The 25,510-nt window shown below is 40.8% G+C and overlaps 1 protein-coding gene across 1 annotated transcript in view; it reads left to right on the top strand.

The window, feature by feature from the left end:
* Positions 1-25,510, top strand: part of antxr2a (ANTXR cell adhesion molecule 2a) — a 119,226-nt gene that overhangs the window by 14,128 nt on the left and 79,588 nt on the right. The window contains exons 3-10 of the mRNA XM_049578554.1: positions 2,104-2,175; positions 5,023-5,104; positions 5,219-5,323; positions 5,604-5,672; positions 8,396-8,476; positions 11,643-11,703; positions 12,714-12,809; positions 18,578-18,647. Of these exons, the coding sequence (XP_049434511.1) occupies positions 2,104-2,175; positions 5,023-5,104; positions 5,219-5,323; positions 5,604-5,672; positions 8,396-8,476; positions 11,643-11,703; positions 12,714-12,809; positions 18,578-18,647 (636 nt within the window). The remainder of the gene's footprint in view (positions 1-2,103; positions 2,176-5,022; positions 5,105-5,218; positions 5,324-5,603; positions 5,673-8,395; positions 8,477-11,642; positions 11,704-12,713; positions 12,810-18,577; positions 18,648-25,510) is intronic.

Raw genomic sequence — 25,510 nt, forward strand, 5'->3', positions numbered from 1 at the left:
TATGTCCTCAAAGAAAAACTTTGTTAAAACTTAGTTTTATCTAATAAGATAAAGTTTTCAGTCTGTTCAAGTCATTTCAGCCATTTTTTGTTGCAGCAGCAAAATGTCTGATCATTGTAATATTTCAGTAGACTACCTAAAGTTAGATTTGTATTTATCATATTAATAATTGTTATAATAGAAAAATCAATACTTTGAACTGTTAGATGATACGATATTGTCACACAAAAATGTCACGATACTATGCTGTATGGATATTTTCCTCTACTACTATTGATAACAAAACTGAGGTGTTTGTTGGTAGGGCTGGGTGATATGTCCTGAAAATTATATCATATATATTATATCATATTTTGGGCTATATCTTGATACAGGATATACATTTTGATATTTTCCAGTCTCTTCAAAAGCTCAACAATATGTCTCACCAAATACCCCCTCTGATGCAAAAAAAAGTTGTACAGATGACTATTTGTTTTAACATAATGAGATTTTTGATCAGTAATCATCAATAATGTCAATATAACGACTAAGTGGGTTTAGGCAAGCATTAAAAAAACCCCCAAAAGTCTGGTGGGTTGATCAATTTACATCACTTTACTAGAATGCAGCCTTTAAGATGAGGGAAAAAACACCACATATCCAACATCACCATACAATGATATCCAAAATCTAGGATGATATATAGTGTCATATCACGATAACGATAATATCTTCATATTGCTCTAACCTATTTGTTGGCACTTGGATTGAAAATATTCAAATAGCATCCAGCCTCACACCCAACAGGGGGAAAAGTAAAGGCAGTGCTCAAATTAGTGGATACTTTGGGTTATTTGAGCATTCTGAGTTACCTTTATCACTTTGAGTACATTTGATTTTAATCTTCGAGTACATTTAATAGCTGATGCTTCGCTTTTGCCTCAGTAAAATCTCAGAACTTTACTTGTAGTATTTTTTCTATGAGGTGTTGTCAAAAATATCTGTTTATAACAGTTTCAATACTCATTTCTTGCAGTATCAATACAACAGTACCAGCCGTGCTTTCTCATTCTGTCATAGTGTTAATGTTTACTACAGTCATTCTGCTGTTCTCTGCTGCAAACCAAGAAAAGAAAAGGTGTCGTCTTCATGTTGTTGCCCTGTTACATTTATCTTTTAGTGAGAATTTTAATTTGTATGCTGTCAGTGTTAATTCACCGGTATGGAATATCAATATTGATCAAGGTATTGCATCAAAATTAGACATTCTAGGATCATTAAAAAACACTATTGCCTGTGTGGTTTTACAGCTTTTATTCAGTGTCTGCACAATCCTAAACACAAGCTGGTGAAGTTTTCAGCGACATTGTCACAGTGGGAGCTGTGCATTGCCTTTATCTTTGTACTGATTTAGCTTTCATATATTTCTGCAGGATGTATCCATAGGAAGCAGTTGTGTTTACAAAAATAAAATCCGTTCATATTTCCGAGGCAGCGAATGTGCTGTGATCTGACAGAGGGATGCTGAATGTAAACAGTACTGGTTGTACAGAGAAGACTCCGTGTGATGCCAGACTCTGTGGTCAGAGGCACAGCAGAGTGTCCACTGTCAGTTCACACCCTTAAACAGTCACAGGTACAAAGTATATATATTTGTGTAACAGGATGTGTGTGTGTGTTTATGTGTGACTCACCACCACAACATGTTATCTGTCTGCGAATTGATTAATCACTTCCTCCAGTCCCACAGAAGCTGCTTTAAGTCGTACACTAATATTAGTTGACATTAAAAGAGCCCCTTCTGTTTGGTTAATTATACATGCCTCTTTCATTCTCCTGAACTGAACTGAACCCATGTAAGAGCTTTATATAAAACTGTCAGTCACACTGACTCCTTAATAGCCATCCTGAGCGTTTTACATGTCAGCCTGTGTGGGTGGATGATAGAGAGGATGAAGGACGGAAGTGATGATTTTATGGAGTAAGGAAAACCTGAGCAGATATTACAGTATTACAGTATATTGTCTGGGGTTATAATGTTTTTCCACTATAAGACTGATATATTTAATAAAAATGTAAAATTTCCGATTCCTAATGTTTGATTTTTGTTTGTCGTTTCAGCCCCAGAATGAGAGTGTCGTTCATCGTCTTCTCAGCCAAAGCACAAGTCCTGCTGCCTCTGACTGGAGACAGGTACTGAACTCTGCAATTAACTCTCTGGAATAAATTCATATTGGTATCATGGTATCAGGTTACTGTACCTGACCATGGTTTAGACATGTCTTAAGATGTCTTTTTAGGAGGCAAGACATTGAATTCCACACAATTCTGTCTCGTTTGTTCATTTATTAACATCTTGTCTGACGTCCCACACCAACAAGAATTGTGAGATGATATAAATGTGTCAGCTGTCACAGATTTCACCACACTGTTTAAACCCTTGCATGTGTATTTGATCAATGTGGGCAATGGTGTGAATCAATGATCAGGACTGTTTCATGGCATTATTGGAATTTTACATGGTTATTGCATCATTGTGATGACGTACCTCAATTAGTCAGGTAGCTGACTTACTAGATTTGCCCAGAAAAGGCATTCCTGTCTTCAAATAGTTGCTTTATACATAAAATAAATTTAAAAAATGTCTCTATCTTATTAGGATAAAATAACACATACTGTGATAGTCTTTTTCCATATTGCCCAGTCGTGTGACTTCATCTGTTTGTGAAAGAGTTTGGCCTTCTTGTAATAATTTGCATGATGACTGATTCACATTTTAACCCAGAGGGCAAAGACAGTCTTTCTGTTTCTTCATATGTTGGCTGAAGTTAGCTAGGAGAGCCTTAAGTATCTTTTCTTTTCCATTTAGGGTTGTTGGTGTAGTTAGCCCCCTTTACACTGCCTGTTCAAGGCAGGAGTATTGCACCATTATGCCGTCTCGCCGTGTGTATGTAAGTTACGATTGCGGAATAAGGGGACAGAGTGGTCTCTCCCTTAATCTGCCACAGGAGGCCAAAACTGTATATGTATAAACAGAACAGCAGGCAGGATGGCACCATTAGCATGACAGGTGTGACTACTTGACGACATGTTATTTGTGCAACCCACCGTGGGAGAGTTAAAAAGCAGCAGGTAGCAGTTAGCGGTTAACTCAAAAAGAAGAACAGCGGCCATTAATGTTGACAAATTGGAAAAACAATGAGCTCTTTACCCTCAGGGCAGAGAACAAGATCAGCTTCCATGTAACAGAGACGGTAAATGACTGTTACTGATGATTATATTACAAATAAGTGTTGAGCTGCCGACGCATATGTTACATGTCACACCTGAGGGCAACGCTGAAGTGTGAAATGTCACACCTGTCATGCCTGTTTTGATTTTGCGATACCACACATCACTCACAGATGCTGCCAACGTTTGGTTCTGTGTAAAAATGCAAAGGAGGCATAAAGAAGGGACTCACGCCAGGGCCACACCAGACACGGAAGCGCTGCGAATAGCCTCGAAGCGCCTCGAAGCGAAGCCAGTTTCCTTTCGGCGGCCATGTTAACCGATTGTGTCATCCACGCCAGCCATGCCGCGTAACTCCACGTCCGGCCCTGCAGCGATCGTTTCGGCGTCTGGTCTATTTTCTGCGTGAGCCGCGAGCGAATGTGTCAAGCTGGGCAGGAAGTCACACAAAGGAACAACAACAGCATCCGGTCAATTTTCAGAATAAAACAAATTTCAAAATAAAACACCCCGTTTGACAAATGCGATGTATATATGTGTGTGTTTATATACATATTAGTCAGTGGTATCTAAACAGAGCGCGAGAGAGATGAACACACACACAACACCCAGAGCGACAGCGAGAGCGAGACTACTTCCAGAACCCTCAGAAAGGATAGAAATAAATTATTTTGTCAAAAAATCTGAAAAATTGAATTGAAATTCTGAACATTATGAGTTGTCTGCACATGGCTCTCAACATGGAGGTGACTGAGCTGGCGGCTAGCAACTAATGATGCTAACTCCATAAACAGCCCTAAACAATAGCAACAGTGCTCACATAGCTTATGGTGTTAACTAGGGGCTAACTGGAGGGTGGGGGCTACACTTCCTCGACTATACCTGAACTGTCTTATGAGCACAGTGCAAAGCGGATGCTGATGAGCTAGCCAGTAGGATGCACACACACACGTGTGGCTGGACTGACTTAATGCAACAAACAACAGAGACACTCGAACTACAACTTGCACAGACACAAAGTGTGACAAAGAATGTGTACAAAAATAGTAAATTCAGAAGTATCAAGAAGTATAAAAACAGTAAACTGATGGTAAGATTCTTATTTCACTGATTATGTTAATGGCCATGAATGATAAAGTGTGGTCTTATACATATAAATATGTGCTTTATTTTCATTATATACAATAAAAGAAATCAGTGTTGTGCTCATGTGCAAGTTCAGTATCAATTCAAAATTTGACTTATATGATAGTTCAAAGCTATGTGGTATCTTGAGATCAAAAGCTCTCTAATATTAAACTAACACACTCTCCAGAGCTGTCATATTAATATCATATGCATTATATATATGGTTGAATTTAATGTATTATGTTTTTCCCTTGTTGTAGTTACATACTGTGGAAGTGTTTTGTTCGTTTGGGTTTACAGTTAACTTGTCCTCTCCTGCCAGGCCACCTCAGTGAAATGTTTGCATGGTGACATTAGTCTGAGGTTAGAGGTTCAATCCCCACTGGGCTTTTAAATGCCAAACTGGATAAACAGCTTCTATTTTCATCTTTATTAGCAGAACAACTTGTTAACGTCTTATTTTAGGATGCTGCGGTTATCAGCACGACCATAACCACAAGTTTCCAACACATCATGTCGCCACAGTCCGGGGGCTGTACTAATGATTGTCAGTGAGGTGTTAACATGATATTGAAACCTTCAACCACAGTGTGAAAAAAAATAATCATAATGGAATTGTGATATGATTTCAGTGCAGTAGAAAAGTGGAGAAAAATGTCAACCATTTGTGTGTGTTTTCAGATACCAGATAGAAGAGGGGCTGAAGCGCCTGCGGGAAGTCAAACCAGCAGGAGAAACATACATGCACGAGGGAATAAAAGAGGTCAGTTTACCCTCACAAATAAATCAAATTACAGCTCGGCAGCTTTTTACAAATATTTAAATAATTGTGAAACTGAGACGTGATGAAATGTTTGTCCTTCGTTTGAACCTGAAGGCCTCAGCGCAGATACAGACACAACCCAGCAAGTCCTCCAGCATCATCCTGGCTCTGACGGACGGGAAACTTGAAGTTTACGTTCACGAGCTCACAGTGAAAGAGGTGAGATTCATATTGTCACACAGTTGTACAAGTTTTCTTGTACAAGTGTCGCAATGGTGAAATTCTGCTGTCACAACAGAAATCATGCTGGTTCCCACAAATCTGATGCAACACTAACTTCAGTGTGATTAATTGAACTGCAGAAACGAATTTCCCTCTCTTTCTTTGCTTTTTAAAACATCCTTATAAAACCTGTTGTTATATCCTGCATGTATTCAGTTTCCCCCTTTTTTTACATTCTACCTGTTGCACATCATCTACACATTTGTTTGATCTGCAGGCTGATGAGGCGAGGAAATACGGTGCCCGTGTTTACTGTGTGGGTATCAAGGACTTCGACGAGCAGCAGGTAAGAAAGCTTTAGTCTTAATCTGCAGCAGTCAAACACCAGTGAAGTCTGTTAGTGAATGTATGCCCAGTGATTACATTCAATAGCAATATAACACGTTGCCATGTTGGAAGAGTGTCAAGAAAGGTAAACACATGTAATATGAGTGCCATTACCTGTATGCTAAATCCATGTCTTAAAGTGGGACCAATAAAAACCACTCCTGCAGCATAATCCACTTTTCAGATGTTTACCTGCATGTTCAGTGATGTTCAGTGTGCTCCAGATCGTCACTGTTTTGCCAAGAGAACATGAAATACACTACTTCCAGTGGAGCTCCAAGAACAACGGCATCTGTAGATTTAGAATTTCTTCCAGTTTGAGTTTTTGGTTTTCTATTTCCTACAGTAATTAAAGATTTCAGTACTTTTATTGCATTTTCTTTATTGGCTAGATGAAAGATAAGATTGATACTTGGTACTGGGGCACTTCATGATTACAAGAATAAAGGCATAACATTGCGTCTTTAGGTAAAAATAAATGACAAGTAACAATTGTTGCCAGGAATATCCTAGGTGGAAACTTTCCATGGGTGGTAGCAGGAATTAATGGGAATTTGCTCGAGTTGTATTTCACCATGTCATATGTGCAGATGGAAACAAACCCTTTACCGTATATTCCGAAAACATAATCTATTATTTTTTTTAAATAAATCCATCAATTTCTCATATTTATACAATGTGAAATGTGCCATGTGGTGAGTTAGCAGCTAGCAGGTAAACTAAAGGTGATGTTACTGCCCTGCCTATTTCTTGCCTACAGTGTTTTCAGAAACATATTTTAGTGCATTGTTTAGCTGTAATAGCGAGAATTTCTGAACAGGAAGTGGGTGCCATACTATTCCCTGCATAGTGAAAACAGAGGACAATAATATTGAGAGCAATAGTAAAACTAACTGATGAAATATAAACTAATATTCTGTGTTTGAGTTGCCTATTTCTCACCTCAGATGTTTTCAAAAACATGTTTTAACATACAGTTTACTTGTAACATAAAATCGTTTGTTGCCAGCCAATTGCCATTGTGTCAAATGTACACATGAACTGAGTTTGCCTATCAGCTGGAGCGTTTATTGGTCCGGTGTGGTGAAGTGCATTCTGGTAGTTGTAGGTTTTCTACCTCTTGAGCAAAAACAAATGCCACAGTCTTTTTCTCTTTTATATCTGATCATGTAGAACAAATCTTAAAAGTGTTTGCATCTTTCTGCTGCATAGACGGCCCAGTTTTATGTGAGGACCCTCTTCATATCGCTGAAATCCTTCTTTTACTAAAATATTCTAATAAAAATATTAAATCTATTTACTCCAGAACTTGCATGAAAGCATGAAGTCCTTTGGCTCAGACAGTGCAGTAGTTCTGGCAGCAGTGTTGGCTGCACATGTGATGAGAGAATGCACTGTGTAATTGATCTGAACAAGTGATGGAATATTGCTGCTGAATGCAGTGCATAGTTATAATTCAATTTAATGGATAGGCTTTAAATAAAACATTTAATAAGATCTAGTAGGGTTTTTTTTATGTGTATTTTCCCCCAAAATAAGTTCACTATGAAAATGATTTCAGATTAAAATGTGCAATATTTTGTAAATTCCTAAGCTTAATCTCCCTTGGAAATTTACCGACCTTTTGCAACACCACATGTTTGAACACGCAGCAAGTTAATTACACTGATCAAACTGAACAAATAAAATAAGTTAACTGGTACAAATTCAACAGTGCGTGTTCCCCTTGAAAATCAACAGTAATATAAAAAAAAGTGCAACTATGAACTAAAAACAGAGGCGATACAGCAAAATCATACAAAGATGAAAGTGTAGTTCATCATATAGTTCTGCTGTTGGTGCATTTAAATAAGACGTTATAGTGAATTCTCTGATTCTATTTAATTTGCTCCATTTTGTGGAAGCTCTGCAAATGAGCATGTGTTTTAAAAAGATGATTTCTGGCCTGGGAAAGTCTAAGGAAGTGAGCACAGACGTCTTCAGGCTTTGATCAGATAATTCTGTACACATTTCCTGATAAAACTAAGAGTGTTTCCTTGTTGGATATAATCTAGACGTGGACAGGCCTGCAGGGTCATGTTACCATGCATCTGTTAAACACTGATGTGTGGCTATTAGAGCTTACTGTGAACATTTGCATTGTGTGCAGTCTTAAGAAGAAAGTGTGGATTAAAGGCATCAACTCCACTGGCTGTTAGATCAGTTATTGGCCTGTCACACCGTTCACACTGTTCAGAAATCAGTAATTTATTCAGCCGCAGAAAAATCTGATCACTACTTTATTTATTGTCTCCACAACATATGATCCTATCTCAAGTTATGCTCACATTATGAATGAGCTGCACTGAAGTCTTTCCTTCTTATGTCAGTGATGTCTGGAGTTTTACTGTCTCTCTTCCAACATGGTGGCCTGTCCCTTGTAACCAATGGTAACCATCCTGTGATGAGCTCTTATTAAGTCAAAAACAAAGGCAATATTGCTCCCAGTTTGTGTTGCAGTGATTTTCTTTTATGGTTGAGCAAAGTGTTTGCCACAGTCATGCCATCTGCTATGTCTCCTCCTGCCCATGATATGAAAGGAAAGACAGTGCTCAGTCATAAAGAGGAAAACAGAAAAAGAAGAAAGCAGCGTTAAATCTGCAGTTCTCCTTGTTTACTCAACTCCTTTGATGATACCAACAGCTTGCTGATATTGCGGACACCAAGGACCAAGTGTTTCCTGTCAAAGATGGCTTCCACGCACTCAAAGGCATTGTCAATTCTGTAAGTTCGCCTGCTTTCTGCTTGTGTTTGAGTGAGTGTGTGTGTTGCTGGACTTCCAGTTTAAGCCACCTCTGGTTTGAGGCTGATGTATGAGATGAATAAGTAATCTTTCCTTTTATTTTAGAAATAATTGAAGTTTAAATTATTGGTGAATTCAGGAGTCAGGTGGGCAGGATGGCAAAACAATTCCCTGCCTTGGCTTCATTGAAGTTGGTCACAAATGAAAGAAAACCTCAGTGAACTTCCTGCTACGCTGCACGGAAAATGTCTGTGGAAATAACTGCTCGTTGTGTCCACAGTTTGTAGACAGAGAGGGAAATGTCTTCGCCACTCTGTAGCAAATTAAGACGCTGGAATTGGAGCAGCTTGACAGTTAGTCACTGTCCATATGACATCCTCTTCACAGGGTTTTTATTGTGTTCAGTGTCAAAACTCTCAGTGCAGGAGCGCTTCAATGCAATTAATGCTTTTATATTAGATGAAAAATTCAGAATAAAAGCCGGCGTTAACACATCGTCTTGTCAGTGTAGTGCTGTAATCAGTGAATGGCTGTCAGAGCATAAGAGTCCCTTAAACAGTGTTTATATGAAGTTTCCCAAGCAGCCTCCTCGTCCGCTGCCAGCCAATTAGTGATACTTTCCATTTGCTGCAGCTTTTAGCCTGAACACTGTCAGCCAAGGCGGGGGTTTGTATGGCAACATTTTTACATGAATGTGAGCCCGGAGCCCTGCGGAGCGCGCTGACCTGAGCTGGACTTGCATCTGTGTCGGAGCCGACAAGGCCAGCAGTGTTTAGGGAAAGAACAGAACTAGACGGAGCTGTCAGACATGCAGCTGGAGGGACGCACAGCCAAAGGGTGTGTCTTGTTTCTGTTGTACAACAAACCGTGATTGATTATGTTGCTTTTAACTTGACTGTAAAGTAAAGGAGGGTGTTAAACTGTGGCTGTGAAAGTGGGATGATGTCTGAGTGCAGACAATAATGTGCTGCATATCTCAGATGCCAGTCTCTTCTCCTTATATTTCTCCTTAATGATTTAAGCAAATTATGACGCTGATTAAAACATCAATTTAAATGTTTGTGTGGTAAATATACACATATTTAAAATTCCCACAATTGCATGACCCCACATGTCATCTAGGGTGCAATTAACTAAGTCGTGGTGATGCATCTGTCAAATATTTTGCAGCACAATGAAACAAAGTGATAAAACATGCAACCAGAATTCATCCAAAACACTTGTAACAGTTGTTGGATCATTATAAAGCATGAGTAACCATGACTGGCACCCTTCAAAAGGAAAAAGGAAAAAGTGACACGCTGCTTCTGACCCAAAATATTGTCATCTCTCAGGAGCATGTGAATCCAGCTTGTCATTATTAACATTATAATGTGTTTAAAGCCTCTGAAAAAGCAGATTTGATTATTTATAATTAGAAGAAAATACGCTTGGAAAATCTTTTATTTTTTATTTCCATGGCATGCACAGTCATGTTCACAGAGTCGTCCTTGCCATTAAAAGTCATTCATGTATTTTTCTGTCCTCCCAAACTGTTTTGAAAGCCTGCACAAGAATGTCCTGCACAACAACAAAAAAGCCCATGGCCTCAGTCGTTGCAGGCTCTGAGCACAGTGGCGCTTCCAGCATCCAAATGAAACGCGGAGCATTCTTCTCTGATTAGTAATACTGGATTCCTGACTAGTTGGCCTCCTCACTCCTCTGTTGGATTTCGAGGATTTGAGATCATCTGTGCAGTCTTTTGCTGCAGGATCCACCCCGTCTCTGTGACCAGCATGACAAAACTCACAGAGAGAGCTCAGCAAAGTTGTGTTTCTGCGCCCTGTTGGGACTTTTTTTTGTTTTGTTAGTCCTGTGCTACACTGGGCCTTTGTTGTCTGAGCTGCAGGCCTTTTGGGAAAACCCCAAATTGCAAAGTAGCCACATCGTTATCGTTAACTTCCCTTTGCTCCTGAACGCATTCAGCAGAGTTTAGCCACCCGTACAGTATCGCTGACTTCAAGATATTCGGATGTTGTGGCGCAAAACCCTCACACTCCTAATTATTTCCACTAAATGACTAAACCATCCTCATCCTCTCAGAAACCCCACCAGTTACAGCGCTGGCTGAGATACTCGAATGACTTTGAGTATTTGGACGACTGCCTCCTTTTCCCCCTGCAGCTCGTAAATAATGTTTGTCACTAGATCCCAGAGAAATGAATAGCTGCTGTTTGAGTTCAACCAAACTGAGGCCTCTAATCTCAGTGTTCAGATCTTATATTTTAATATCGACAAAACACTGAGGTCTTCCAACCCTTATGAATAACTTCATTTACCCAAAGTTCTTCAGAAAGCACCATATTCTGTTAAACTGAAGAGTGAGTGCTACTTTTCTAAATAGCAAATTTCTCATTTTGGAGCCGAACTTTTTCTTAACAGGAAAACAATGTCATTCCTCAGGCCCCTCCATCATTTTAAGCACAGGCAGGCAAACAGTCAATTTTTTTTTCCCTTTTTATCTCGGGCACTGCCAAGGAAGTAATTAGACGGGGAAAATAGTGGCACAGAGGAACAGCAGCAGATCCTTTTCCTCCCAGCTGTCATCTACAACCCTCTCCCCTTTTAACGATTCCATATCAAACCATCATATTTAATAAGGCCGCTGTAAACACTCCCTTCTTCCTCTCCTCAGATTGAAGTTTCACCCAACATCAAATGAAAGGTTCAAGTGTCCTATATTGCAGTTAATATGCTTCTTTTTACCGACTGTGTACTGGGATTTGCATAGTTTGTCCTTTGTTGATTTATTGAATCATCGCGGATAGTGCAGCTCCATGACAGTGGGCTCACACAGGCCTCTTTATATGATAATGCAGGATCCTGGAGGTTTTTAATAGAACTGAGGAATGTAATAGTCTTGCATAATTTTCCCATAAAGGCTGACACAGCTGCCGTTTCTCCCTCCTGTTCTCCTCGCCGCTGATATTCAGCGCTCTCCTTTAGCCGCCAGGCCCCGATCAGGAGCGAGACATTTCTCAGGTGTTGCACCCTAATCTGTTTTCTAAACTTGACAGAGCCGATAACGGCCAGGACTTGATGTATTTATTCTTGGCCCTCAAGAGATAATGTACCCATTTCATTTTTTTTCCCTTTCTCATCCTCCAGATATTAAAGCGATCGTGCACAGAGATCCTGAGTGTGGAGCCCTCCAGTGTCTGTGTGAACGGTGAGTGGATCCTCCTGCTACAGTCACTCCCTGGAGCTCTGCACACATTGGTTCATTCTCTGCAGGAATCCCTCTTTTTACTGCTTGCTTACTGAACTCATGACATCTCTCCAGGAGGAAAGATTTGTCAGTTTAAGAGAGTCTGCTTAGAGACAAGGAGTAGATTAATCACTTACACCATCGTCCATCACGGGACATTTAAATTCCCCACAGAACCACAGAAATCTGCACATTTTGCATTTTTTTAGCCTTTGAATGCACCTAAATCAGTGGTTCCCAGCCTTATTACTCCAGTGCTTATTTAAAATTAAGCAATGTCTGCTCGTGACTCTCCATCACTGCTCATGGCAGATTCAAAAACCTGAGTTTTAAAACAGTTTTAGAGGTGCTGTCCCGTCACTGAAGTTAGAGGAAAGTCAAAAATTAGAAGTTAAATAATGAAATGTATTATTTTTTTTCTTCCTGTGACCCTGAATTACCTCCCTTCATAAGGGGGGTGCAGCCTCCACATTGGGAACCACTGGTGTAAATAACATGCCCAAATATATCAGTGTAAAACTCAGAATCTGTGACTCAGTCTTTCAAGTGTCGCTTGATGTAGTTTGTTCCAGCTGTGCAAAACACAACAAAGATACCGAAGTTAGAACATGAAGTTCAAACGTTTTGTTCTTGTTTTTAGAAGAATATAATTTGGAATGGAATAAACCTGCCAGCCATCTGAAAACTTGGACATTGCTTGCTTATAATGTGAACCTTTGTATCTCTGCACCAAAGAGAGTCTAATCTATAGATACTTGGATTTTTATTCATTTTCATGAAACTTTTTATAGCACCAGTGGCCTGTCAGAGCTCTACATAGTTCCAGTTTACCAAACAATAAGTGGTTGAAGCAAATGACAGCATGATTGCCTGATGTTAGATAATATTAGAAGAAGAAACTCTGTTCTTTGCATGTACAGTGTACGTATGTTCCTCCTCTCAGTCTTATCTCCTGTTTGTTTACATTCCAGAGTCCTTCGACATCGTCCTCAGAGGGAACGGCTTCACCCTCGGCCGCAGCAATGAAGGCGTCGTCTGCAGCTTCATTGTCGACCAGCAAACCTTCAGTAAGTGATGGAAATCAGAAGTAGTGACTACGGTACACCTTGTGTTCATAGTTAAAGCAGAGTCTCTTTAAGGGTAAGTTTAGTATTTTTCTCTGTTTTGCTATCCAAGTGACTAATGAGAACCAACTTTTGGAATTTGTCCAGTGTTGATCGAGAGCACTGTAGCCGTGAAACCACTCTGGGCATGTTCACACCATCAGTTTACGTCCACTAAAGTGCTTGTTTTTGCCACTGACAGGCTCAGATTATTATTTTAAATGTCTGATTACACTATTGAAAGGATCTCTCCAGAGATGGACCCTTTTGTTAAAGAGTAAGAGCCATAAACAGCCCTGACATTGCTACTGCCTAACCCACCAGACTCCATTTGAATAAGGTGCAATTTTATCACTGAAAAACAGACCTACCTCAAAGTGGACAGACACAAAATAAAACTCAGAGAAACCATCTTGGTTCGTCTTTTCACTGTTCCAACAATCACCAACTCTGGTTTGGTTGAATTTAACCCTTATTTCACCTGGTTAGATGTTGAAATATGCTGCCTCTGTACACTCTAAAATTACTGTTTATTCAAATGGAGTCTGGTAGAATTAGTAACGGCCATTTTGGGGCTGTTTCTGGTTCAACAAAAAGGATCTTACTCTCTAACATAAAGGTCTGTCTCTGCAGGGATCCTCTCCATAATGTTGTCACACACTTGAAATAACAATCTGAGCCTGTCAGTGGCAAAAACAAGCACATCTAGTGGCCGTAAATTGACGGCGCACAAATGCCCCAAGTGATTACATTGCAGCTGAGGTCACTTAATAGTGGACTGAATTTAAAGACTGCTGTTCCCATCAGTCACTTGGACACCAAAACTTCGGAAAATACACTCCAGGTTGAAAAATACCACGTTTAGCCTTTAACCACAGGACCAGACTAAGATCAGGTTCTTGAACTCAAACTGCAGCTTTAAATGTTCATTCAGCACAGCTCTGATATTTTCTAATCACCATGAACAGCAGAAAAAAAAAGGCAGAATGTGGCGTCACACAATAATTCCTGTCTGGCCCTCGCTGATATGAGCTCTAAATCTGTATCTCAGAGCGTGCACTGATTAAAATAGTCAAACTGGAATTTGTAGGTGTTGTTCTGACAATAAATGAGTCATAAATCTAACATCAGGCCGGGCCAGCACGAGCATGGAGGACAGCAAAAGCAAAGAAAGACCTTAGTGCTATTTGTGGAGGTTTCTAAATTTAGTCAAGTGTGTTTTTAAAAAGCAGGAGATTTGTTAATACAATAATGAACCATTCACATTTCATACAATACCTCTGTTCAACATTTCAGTCAGTTTATCAGATGTGCTTAAGTTTAAGTTTTCAGCCATGAACAGAAACAAAGAGAAATGATTCATTGCCACTAAATTTATCAGAGAAGGAAGTCATTAGGGCAGTTTGCATGTCATGCATTACTGATATATCCACGTGGGCTTTTATGTTGACGACTTTTGCAGAACTCGAGACTTTCTGAAGGGGATTACCATGTTTCAGTGTCCTAATATTAGAAATGGAGATGGGGAAGTTTACACACACACAGCATTAAGCACTGGGTCCTTTGCACATGATGCGTACATCATCATGTACGCTCCATCCAGGTAGCATCCATCGCATTCAACATCCAGCACGACTTGGGCTTTTGATCATTTCATTTTTTTCAGTACAATGATTATTCATTATTGCATAGATTCAGAGACATCACTTATTCATTTGATGAAAAATCTCAACTCAAGGTTCAGTTAAAAGCTTCTGCTGAAACTGTCACTAAGTGCTCCAAGTAGGCCGGGACTCACTGGTGCCCAGTGCCAATGACTACCATGGCTTTTTCTTGTGCACTAAGCTGCTGGTATTCTTTTCTGCCCTCTCCATATCAGGTTTTTTGGGCGAGTCATAATGGCATTGGGACATCACATGACACTCACAGAGTATCGCTCTTGCCACAGTTGAGAGAAGTTTTCCGTAAGGGCTTTCAGCCAGAAAGGGATTTCTTGGTTAAAGGGATAGTGCACCCAAAAATGAAAATTCAGCCATTATCTACTCACCCATATGCCGAGGGAGGCTCAGGTGAAGTTTTAGAGTCCTCACATCACTTGCAGAGATCCCAGGGGAGAGGAGGTAGCAACACAACTCCACCTAATGGAGGCTGACGGCGCCCCAGATTCAAACGTCCAAAAACACATAATTGAAACCACAAAATATCTCCATACTGCTCGTCCGTAGTGATCCAAGTGTCCTGAAGCCCCAACATAAAAAGTTGTTTGGAAGAACGTCATTTGAACTCTGTTTTTAGCCTCATTGTAGCCTGTAGCTCTGACTGCCTCTCTGTGCACCGCGCTCACGTGTGTGCGCTTGCGCGCAAGACCAGCGAAAGCACGTGAACACACAGGAAGGTGGTGCCCATGTCTCATGGTCTCGCGCATATTTTGCTGTTCAATTATGTGTTTTTGGACATTTGAATCTGGGGCGCTGAATTTTCATTTTTGGGTGCACTATCCCTTTTAAGGTCAGTAAAAAAAGCATGGTTTGGAAAGAGTCCAGAAAGGGCTTTCTAGTAGAAAGTCTACTAGGAAAACTTCTCCCATGTGCATCCTCACCTGCTTTTCTCTGTCAACGGCTGGACTCAGTGACGTTACATTACAATGATGTTGGCCTGTCTGCAAAAGGTCAACACAAGATGAACACGAAAAGAGAACACGAAAGTCAAATCCTAACATTACTGCCACTCCTAGCAGTGAAGAGCCTGTTGATGTAATGTTAGCATTAACCAAACCACCTGCAGCTATCACCACCGCTAGTGGTGAGAAACCCAGTAACCCAGTTTGTTTCGTTCGCCTGCCTCTCATGAGACTTTTGGTAATACCCTATACATAAAAAAAGCGGGTTAGATTTTGGATATTGTAATATTTTAAGTGTTGTCTTTTCCTGCTTTAAACCGCTGCATTACACAAAAGTGACGTGCTTTTCTTAACTTACTGGACTGTTCTAGCTCTTCTGTTGTTTGCCTTTACCAACTTAGGGGCCGCACACATCTTGCGTCTTTAACAGCCTGAAAAACACAAGGTCAGGTGCTGGGCGCTACTCTTGTGCCCACGTCTCAGGTTGCTAGGCGATCATAACCAGAGTGCAGAGCTGATCTTCTTCCAGGTTATTTTTTGTAAGTGTGTATTTGGCCAAAAATACTGTCCATTTTGACAGGTGTAAAGCTCTGGTAGCCCTGCACTAACATGATTAACTTCCTCTTGAAGTTGATCACAGACTGATATTTATGGAAGAAGGGAAAGATATCTGTCAGCCGTGATTGGTTTGTCCTTGTCACATGACATGCGGTGCGGGCTGCTGGGCTCCAAAAGCTGTTCATCTCAGGGCGCAGCCATTGCACCCTGAATTATTGGTGCTCAGGAATGTGTGCGTGCTGTGATGGCGCCGATATGGCTTTGAGCATGCCTGCTGCATGTCTACATCGACAACAATGAATTTGAGGGTGCAAAAAACATTGCATGTTTATGGCCCCTTAGATTTTGGATATTGTGTGTGTTGGGCTTTCAGTCGGATGGGTCATTCTTTGGACGAACGGGGGAATTTTTGCCCGTTAAAACAATGGCAATTGACTGGAGACGTTTCGATATCACTTGGTACTTGGTTATTTTGGCTATCAGTAATCCATACCCAAAGGTATTGAGTACCGATAGTCTATCCTTGATGTCTTGTAGTGGGTTTTCTTGGAGTCCTGACACTGATTTTGCCTGACACGTAAGTCACTTATGACCATTGTATTGGTGTTGTTTTTTCCTGGTTTAAAGTAGTGATGTTATTTTCTTAACTTACCAGACTTATTTAGCAGTTCTATTATTTGCCTTTACTCATTTAGTGATCATATCCACAATACTGATGATTATTTTCAGATATTTCATTGTGTAAATATTTCATAAAAGCGCCGATAGTCAACTCTACAGTTTCATCTCAATATTAATATTGAGGTATTTGGTCAAAAATATTGTGATATTTCAGAAGGAAACAGCAATACACATAAAACCCCGGTATTATAGACCCTCATGACGCCTCACGGTTGCTGGTTCTCATAGTGAAACATCACAGGAGCTTCTCAGGAGCTCAGCAGCCAGAGAAACAGTGACCGTCAGAGCGAGCGATGGAAAGATTTGACACGGTAAACAGAGCTCAACAGGAGTCAACACAATCTGACACGACCGAATCTGAGCCCACCAACAAAACTAAGATCACACTGAACACTACTCGGCTAACGGCTTAGTGGCCAGGTTTTAGCTGCTTGTGGAAGACAGTGATCGGATCACTCAAGACGCGTGTAAATACCTGGTGTAAACAGGGCCAGATATCCATCATTGTCCTATGGCTCATCCATCGTGGTGCTGTGTGTTAACTGACATCATATATGTGTAACGTGGCTCTCTGTGGTATACATGGAGTCAGGCCTGCGGGTGGTGACCTCTGTGTTCAAAGGGAAGGACATGCCAAAACAAACCCCTGTCCCAATACGTCTGTTATCTCACAGCAGCTCCCTATCTACGTATATGATGAGAACAGAAGAAAGGAGGCTATGTAGGTCACTGTGCTTCTTATTTTGAGCTTGCAGTCTGTTCTGTCGAGAAATCCTTTTTCAGGAAGCAAACTGGATTTGGCACCGAAAGCCAATCTTTTCAGGCTCTCATTTGGCCGTGGGATCTGTGGGTTCGACGACTGCCAATGACAACACTTCCCTCCTTGACAAGTTATTTTTGATTTTCAACATTTCAACTTGACTAAAACACTTGAGCATATTTTTTTTTCTTTTAAAAAAGAACTCCATCCGAATCAGGAAGTGGCCATTAGCAGATGTCTTCCTGTTAGTCCTTTCTCAGTTTAGGCTGTCTCACATTCGCCCACTTGGGGCTATTTATTCCCTCATTGGCTTTTGCATGTGTTCAGCCCAGACCTTTCTAACAGTGGGGCACCTTATAATTATGGACAGGCATCATGGCGACTATGGAACACACACACCACATATGTGGAACAGATGCTACAGTCTTCTCCATCACCAAGTCAGTCGGAGCCCCGAGCAGACAGGCGGGATAAAAATAATATCAATAATCTCAACGACCTCCGTGGCTGAAGATGGTCCGGGCCTCTGTCAACCTGAACACACACACAAGCACACACACAAGCACACGCACACACATGCATCATAATCCAATCTGTCATCTGTCTATTTTTTAACCTTTATGCAACTCTCAGCGACAGAAGAGAGCTGGAACATCAAACATATGACATAATACATCTTCCTGATACTACCATATATCATATATATATTATTTTGTATAACTGATGCTTAGTTTGAAATAAATTCACATGACCCTTCCCATGTAATACAGAGGGTCAAAGAGTTCACATGTGGCTCACTGAGAACGTGAAGTTTAAAGGGTTTTTCCGCTTAAATTTGGCAAAACTGAGTTGATAATTATTTTGTAATATCGCTCAAAATAACTGTGGCTTTATTTCATCATAACATTAATTAAATTAAGTGTTAAAAAATAACTAAATTGGTTGCCAGTTGGGATTACAAATCTGTGATACCCATAATGCTCCATAATGACGTGGAAAATAAAGCAAATTTTTCATGTAATGCTGCTGTAATTTACATTTGCTCGTCTCCTGATGCAGTGATGATTGAGAACAAATTTTGACACACTGTTTTTGTCTTCTGTTTTTTTACAGATCACAAGCCGAGCACTGTGCGCAGTGATTATCTGCTGTGTCCTGCACCGGTGCTCTACGAAGTGGGACAGTAAGTAGCCAGTGGGATTTCTGTTTGACGGGGAGGAGGTGCTGGTGGAGTGTTTTCATGTTGCATATGGTGCAAATATTGACTTCATATTGAGATTCTTGTATCAATATCAGATTTTGGCCGGTCATGTGGTCTAGTGCCGATATGATGCAGGTTTTCTTTGTTACAAAAGAGACAGAAAAAACAGTGCTTCACTGTTTTTTCTGATTTTATTTGTTATGCAATTAAATTATTTATTTTTTTGACAGTAAAGACAAAAATTCCCCCTTTTTTCCCCCTTTTTTTGTGCCTTTGATCATCAAAATATCGCAAGTTTGACACATTAATAAATGGCTCGAAATATGCAAAGCATGCATAGAAAATATATCTGTATTATTATTATTATAAAGTAATTCTTCCAAAATAACTGATGGTGTTGTGTGATGGCAGTGTTTCTATAGATGTATGTAAGTTGCAATCTTGGCATGTGGACAGCAGGAGACGTGTGAAATTTTAATGACAGGCGTCTCACTGTGAGCTCCAGGATTTACAGACAGGACAATGTAAATATTTCTGCGCCAAAATTTAATATGTTCTCCTGTAAATTGTGATTTTGCCGTAGATGAGCGAAGAAAGAAAAAGCAGCATTGTGTTGTGTAAATGTTTGGACTGTTGCAGCGGCATCTAGAAATCAAGAAGCTTATCACAGCTGAAATCGGCAGAGTGAATCTTCCTTCCTCTGTAAAACAACACACACACACACACACACACACACACACACACACACTCAAAGATACTTCCTCTTTTACTTTCCCACCATCAGGACTCTTTCAAAACCATTTTATTTCTGCTTTTCCTCAGAAGTGTTGTCATGTATGTGCTGCACTCCTCTGTCTTCACTGTTAATTTTCCTTCTGTTCTTTGTTTAAATCACCCGTAATTCTCGTATATTTAAATAAGACGTCTCAGTCCTCTCAGTTTCTCTTGTTCTTACATGCAGTTTTTCTTTTTTTTGTTCTTCCATGCCAATAAACAACTCCTAAATCTATAGATTAGCTGTATGTTAAAACAGTAGATGTAGGGATGAAGAGTTTGGTGTAGCGTAAAGACGCAGTAAACATTGTCGACGGCGCCCGACAGAAAAACACTCCATACATACAACCCACCAAGATTTAAGTGAAAACAGTGTAAATATGCGTTTATTCCTGGCTGCATAGCTATTGTTTGATTTCCAGCGTCATCTCTTATAATCCCAAACCATAACAGATGATCGCTAAGGCATTCTAGATGGAACAACAGATTTTAATGTCCTCCATGACGGCAATCCAATCAAAAATGTATGATTATGAGTGCCGCTGGCTCCTGGAGGTCTTTGAGCTCTAAAACAGATTATGTATCATATGATGACGGCGGTGCTGTAACTACTCCAAATCAACTTGAGCCTCACCTCAGATAATCCTCTCACATAACGTCCAAACTGCTCATGATAACGTGTTTTCCTGCCAGATGCTGACTGACGGTGAGGAAAGAGGAACAGGAGTTTTTGACGGGATACAAAACATGAAGTTAGACGCACTCTAATGTTTCACTTCTATTTGTTTGTTTGCAGGATATCACAAAACCTTCCTGCAGATTTAAGTATTTTTTTTTTAACACACAGAGGAATGCACTGTTGCACCTGTGTGTCGATGCACACACAGTCCTTTGCAACACACATTGCATGCTGCTGCTGGCTCACAGAACACCTGATGTTGGGGTGCACATTTAAACACAGGATCCAGAATAGTTGAACAGTTCTATGGTGGTTGTCGGATGATTTTTTTTGTCACTAATGCATCTGCTACGGTGTCACTCCTTTTCCTTATTTTCAACAGTTTAAACTTAAAAATATCAGTCGTGTCTTTGTTCTGCGCGGCATGTTTGAAAGGACAAAGAAGTCGCAGGCCTGAAGGGTGGAGCTTTATAATCATGGGGAGTGGTCTAGTCAAGAGTGCAGGTGATGCAGGTGGGGCGATGACTTGTGATTTAACAAGTACATGGACACATGCATTTCAGCTCTCACACACAACTCTCTTTTTTGTCCGTTCAGTTGTTATAACACTGAATTAAAAAATCTAAGCAATGGCCAGAGCTGCAAATTAGCTTCAGATAAACGTGCTAAACACACATTTTGCACATCTACCCGTAATGAACATGTTAAATAAACAGATAGGATAAATCAATGAGAAGTTGGGACATGAAAAAAATTAATATAGAAATTGTTTATGTGAAGATCTTTAAAAAATATATATATATATGTCACAAGACCACTGTGAGCTTTAATACAAGGCCATCAGAACTATCGCTGGCAGTAAATATTTTATTTTGTAAAAGTATTCTAAAAAGATAATGCTGTTGTTGTGTTGCATACTGACCTAGGACGTGCTGAACATTGTATTTAAGGAGAATACACCAAAAACAAACAAACAAAAAACAATTCAATTAAGGACATACAGCAAAATAACATTAACAAAAAACGTGAAAATATGTGCATTTTTTTTTTTTAATTTTGATGGACTTGCATTTGTGCTATCAGCTGATGACATTCTGCACAAAAAACTGACAAGTGCCCCACTATTGTCAGTCACTTTGCATTTTGATACAGATTTCCATGCAGACACATAAACATTTTCTTAAATGAAATAACAAATTTAAATATTTGTGCAGCCTCGGCAGCGGTCTGTGCTCTCAGTTATTTCTTTGTTTGTTTTTTAACAGCAGGTCACTGCTGCTTTTCCTCCAGCTGCTAGCGATACTATATGTGACACTTTTTCCAGCTGGCATCACTTTAAGTAAAAAAAATATTCACACAAAGCAGTGGGATCACAATCACCTGATTGTCTTTACTTATCAGTGTGAAGAAAATGCAGCGTTTCAGATACAGCTGCTCTCATAGTAGCAGCTACTGGAGAAGTCTTCCTTTCACTTTATCCAGAAATCAGGAGAGCAAAACAGAATCTCACATCTTTCATCCAACTCACAGAGGACACAGTAAAAGGATGAACTTGAGCGACTACATCTGTAAGCCACAGGCCTACAGCGCCTGCTACGACCTGACAGGACCTGAGCCGACGCTGATGCTACGTGCCCGCCATTTGCAAAAGGCCTGCTTAATTAACTCTTGGCTGCCGTTGGTGACCCATTAAGTAGTTAGCTGGTACGGGCGGTGAGTAAACACATCTGCTGGAGGGGCTTTAAAAGGATGTGCGACAGATGCAGCCATTCCCTTCTCCACGCTCCCCATTTAAATAATTCACCATGCACTGACAATCCCTGCACCCAGGACCACCTGCATGGAACAGCGGAGCCCGGAAACTTCCGTCTCCGTCCATCTGTCTGCTTCTGCTCCATCACCGCTACCGGCTCACAGGGCGCTCTGTTAACACGGCTCAACTCAGCCGAAGAAGAATCGCCTTCCATCTCCCTCTTCCCCCTTTTAACCATGTTTTGTTCCACATGAGGCCTCCTCCTCAGTGCTGCTTGAATCTCTGTCGTGACCTCATAGACATGGACTGCCGGGGAACATATTTCAGATGCAGCAGTCACCCGAGTTGAGGTGCTCAGCTGCAGCTTCCTGTCCCACCGGGAACTTGGAGCAGGCGGCTCCACATTCAGCCTCGATGTCCAGGAATCATAGTGTCCTCAGTTGGTCATCGAGCTGTGTAGGAGCACTCACGGCGGAGGCATCATCTGTGCTGACAGCTGCGGCATCAGGCTAGAAACATTGGCATCTGCTGACGCCCTTCCTTCCCTCCCAGCCCCGCTCCCTCCTGCCTCCTCCTCCCCCCTCCCTGTATCCCCATTAGGAGACCCAGCATCCCCTGCTGGGGCGTCGATGGAGAGGTTAAGTGGCTGCGCTCTTGCAGCAGCATGTCCTCACCTGGTGTTTTCACAATAACGGTGGAGAGCAAAAAATAACTGAGCGGGGAGTCGACACCTGCCTTACAAAGCAGGTACAGTTAGCTCGTGCTAATGCTCGTCAATAATGAAACAGGCTGTCCCAGGGCTGCTGCTAGCAGAGGCATCACTCCATCTGCGTCAGTGGGGGTATGAAGATGTCCTGTTGTTTGATTGTCCTCCATGTTGTGGGACTGACATGTCGGATGTGCGCTGATTTGTTGTCACATGATGAAACTGGAACCAGCTCTGTTTGATTGAAGGATGCAAGGAGCAGTGTGTCAGCTTCAGCTCTTAAATGTACCATGGAGGATGATTCAAGCTACAGCAACGAACTGAACTGAAAATTCAGAAATATTTCAATTTGCACTTTGATCCTTAGTGACAAACATTTTTTAAGTCCGACACAAACTGAAGAGCTAATTTTTTATAGGACTAAGTTTCAATTTTAGTTGAAATATATCACAACCCGACCCACACTTTGTGACATTTCTCAAATGTCATTGTTTCAGCTGTTCTCCAGATTTGTGTTGCAATAGAAAAGATATTGAATTCTGCCAGTTTACCAGTTTACCTCTGCTTTCTGTTGCACCGTCTTTAGCAGTAATTTTTGTTGGTAAAAGTGAGACGTTCGTGTTGTACATGTCTGCATAACCAAAAAAAAGGAAATGGATTTGGTGACTTGGGGAAAACTGCAAAAAGTAGAAAGTTGTAGTGATTGGACAGAATTGCACCTTTGAACTTTGAACTGACACAGTGTTGATGGGCTATACCTTTAGTGCTTAAATTAGTCACGATAGGTTCAACCAAAGTTTTCTTTTTCTCTCAAATATTTATTTTGAAGGGGAATTAAAGAGCTGGACGTACCCAGCAAGTCTAAAAGATGTATTTTCCCTCATCTGCCTTTTAACAATTTTGTGATTTATGTTGTGACCCTTTGAAACAAAACTTTTCATCACAGCGAATCAGTTTGGCCGATGAGTTTCCATTCATTTCTGTATGATCCAAAAAGAGTATTCTTGGGTAGCGAACATCAGGTTTCACATTTTTATAATTTTATTATCGTTCTGGTTTCATGTTACATTAACAAAAAGATTAAAATTAAGTAGATCAGTTCATGGAAACAGAAATTACTAGACACAAATGGCGACATTTGGCGAGAAAAATAGATCCTGAAATCAAACACTGTTCACTGTGTACTGGAAAATAGTGCTTAAGGAGTTGTATTATGCAACACCAACCCAAATGCCAGAAGAAATGTTGGTTGTACGTTCTTGCAAACCAAGGATACACTGCATTTGGATGTCATTATGTAGTGAAAGTGTTTTTAGTTTTAGGCAGATTAACAACTTGGTTATGGTGAAGAAAAGATCATGTCTTGGCTTTAAGTACCCAGTTTTAAGGGCATAATCTCAACTGAAAATACAACAGTGGCTCCTATTGTCCTGGGAAAACAGTGACAGGTTGCAAACAACACATTTGGTGCTTCAAAAGCTGCTGGAAACACAGCGATGACTCGCTAAGAAACAACTGGTTTTGTTGTCTGATGGTTTGGAACAGTGGTCTGCAGCTTGGTAGTTATCTCGCCTAGCTGACACAGCATCCACCATCCTTCCCATCTCAGCTCATATACTACATCGCTTTAGAAATGTTGATATATGTTTGAAAGTGTCAATGTAACGTACATATTTGTGGTTTGTAAAAACGCACAATGCCAACATTTTCCTCTGGCAACTGGGCTGGCTCCACCCTGGTACGGTCCGTTAAGTTACCAGCTGTCACGCCACAGGACACATCACTTTATTTTAATTTGGTCCCATCAGTCAGTTTGTTAGAGTGCATGTCACTCTCTCCAAATGGTGGATGTCTCACTCTGGAACACAACTTCTCATCTGGTCCCCAGGCTTCACGAGGCCGAGTTTCCTCCCCTCCGTCAGAACTTCTGCCACACAGCCCGGTGCAGAGTGATGACTCCTGGATGCCGAGTGACAGGCCTTGCATATGCTCTGCCGTGAATTATTCAGCCTCCTCAATTTTCACATCTTTAAGGGAAGTTTGAAAGCCATTAGCGTCACCATTGTCAGCCGCTCCAGCTGTATCGCATCACCAAAGCTTAGCGTCACGGCGGGCTTACTTTCTGACAGATTATAGTGAGCCGGGGGACAAAGTATTTCCAACGTGGAGCCAGAGATCTGCAGCGGGAAGAAGCCTTCTGCCATTCAACTGGTGTCCCTGGGAGCCCGTGTCACTTTCCACCCAAATTTTGAGTGATCCCTCGGCCCCGTGACAATCTGCCCTCTCATCTCCCATTTATTCAAACGTAACCGCCGACCCACCAAGCAGCTGCAGCTCCCTCCGCTGTGTCACTCACTATGCTTTCATTATGGCAAAGTTAAATGACAGCGAGTGTGGTGTTAAATGATTTATCCAGCTCCTTTTTAAAGTCACTCAGGGGCCTTTTTTCATTCTTTTTGTGCCCTTTTGACCCTCTGTGCTACCTGTTTGTGCCTGGCATCCCTGTGTGACATTCAGTAATGACCCTCACCGTGGTTTTGCAAAACAAAAAGCAGAATTAAGAGCATAAATGTGTGTAAATGTGTCCGTGCACCATCACCAGATATGCACAGGGTTGTTGTTTCAATATCAGGAGACAGTTTCCAAAGCACAGGAGACATCTTCCAAGTTCTTGTTATGTCCGAAAACCCAAATATTTTGAATTCACAGTGATATAAAACAGAGAAAATCAGCAAATTCTCACATCTAACAAATGATTTAAACAATTAGGTCATTAAAAAAATACATGCATCTTCTGTCGAAGGTCTGACGAGTCATTTCAGCACTAATTTTAGCACAGTGCTGCAGAATAACCACTTGAAATAGACGTCACCCAGTTACTAATCATTCTTTTAATATTCCTGGAAGTTAAAGGGTGAAAATGAGAAGTGCAT

This window comes from Epinephelus fuscoguttatus, linkage group LG6, assembly GCF_011397635.1.
Source record: "Epinephelus fuscoguttatus linkage group LG6, E.fuscoguttatus.final_Chr_v1".
In the NCBI taxonomy this organism is placed as follows: domain Eukaryota; kingdom Metazoa; phylum Chordata; class Actinopteri; order Perciformes; family Serranidae; genus Epinephelus; species Epinephelus fuscoguttatus.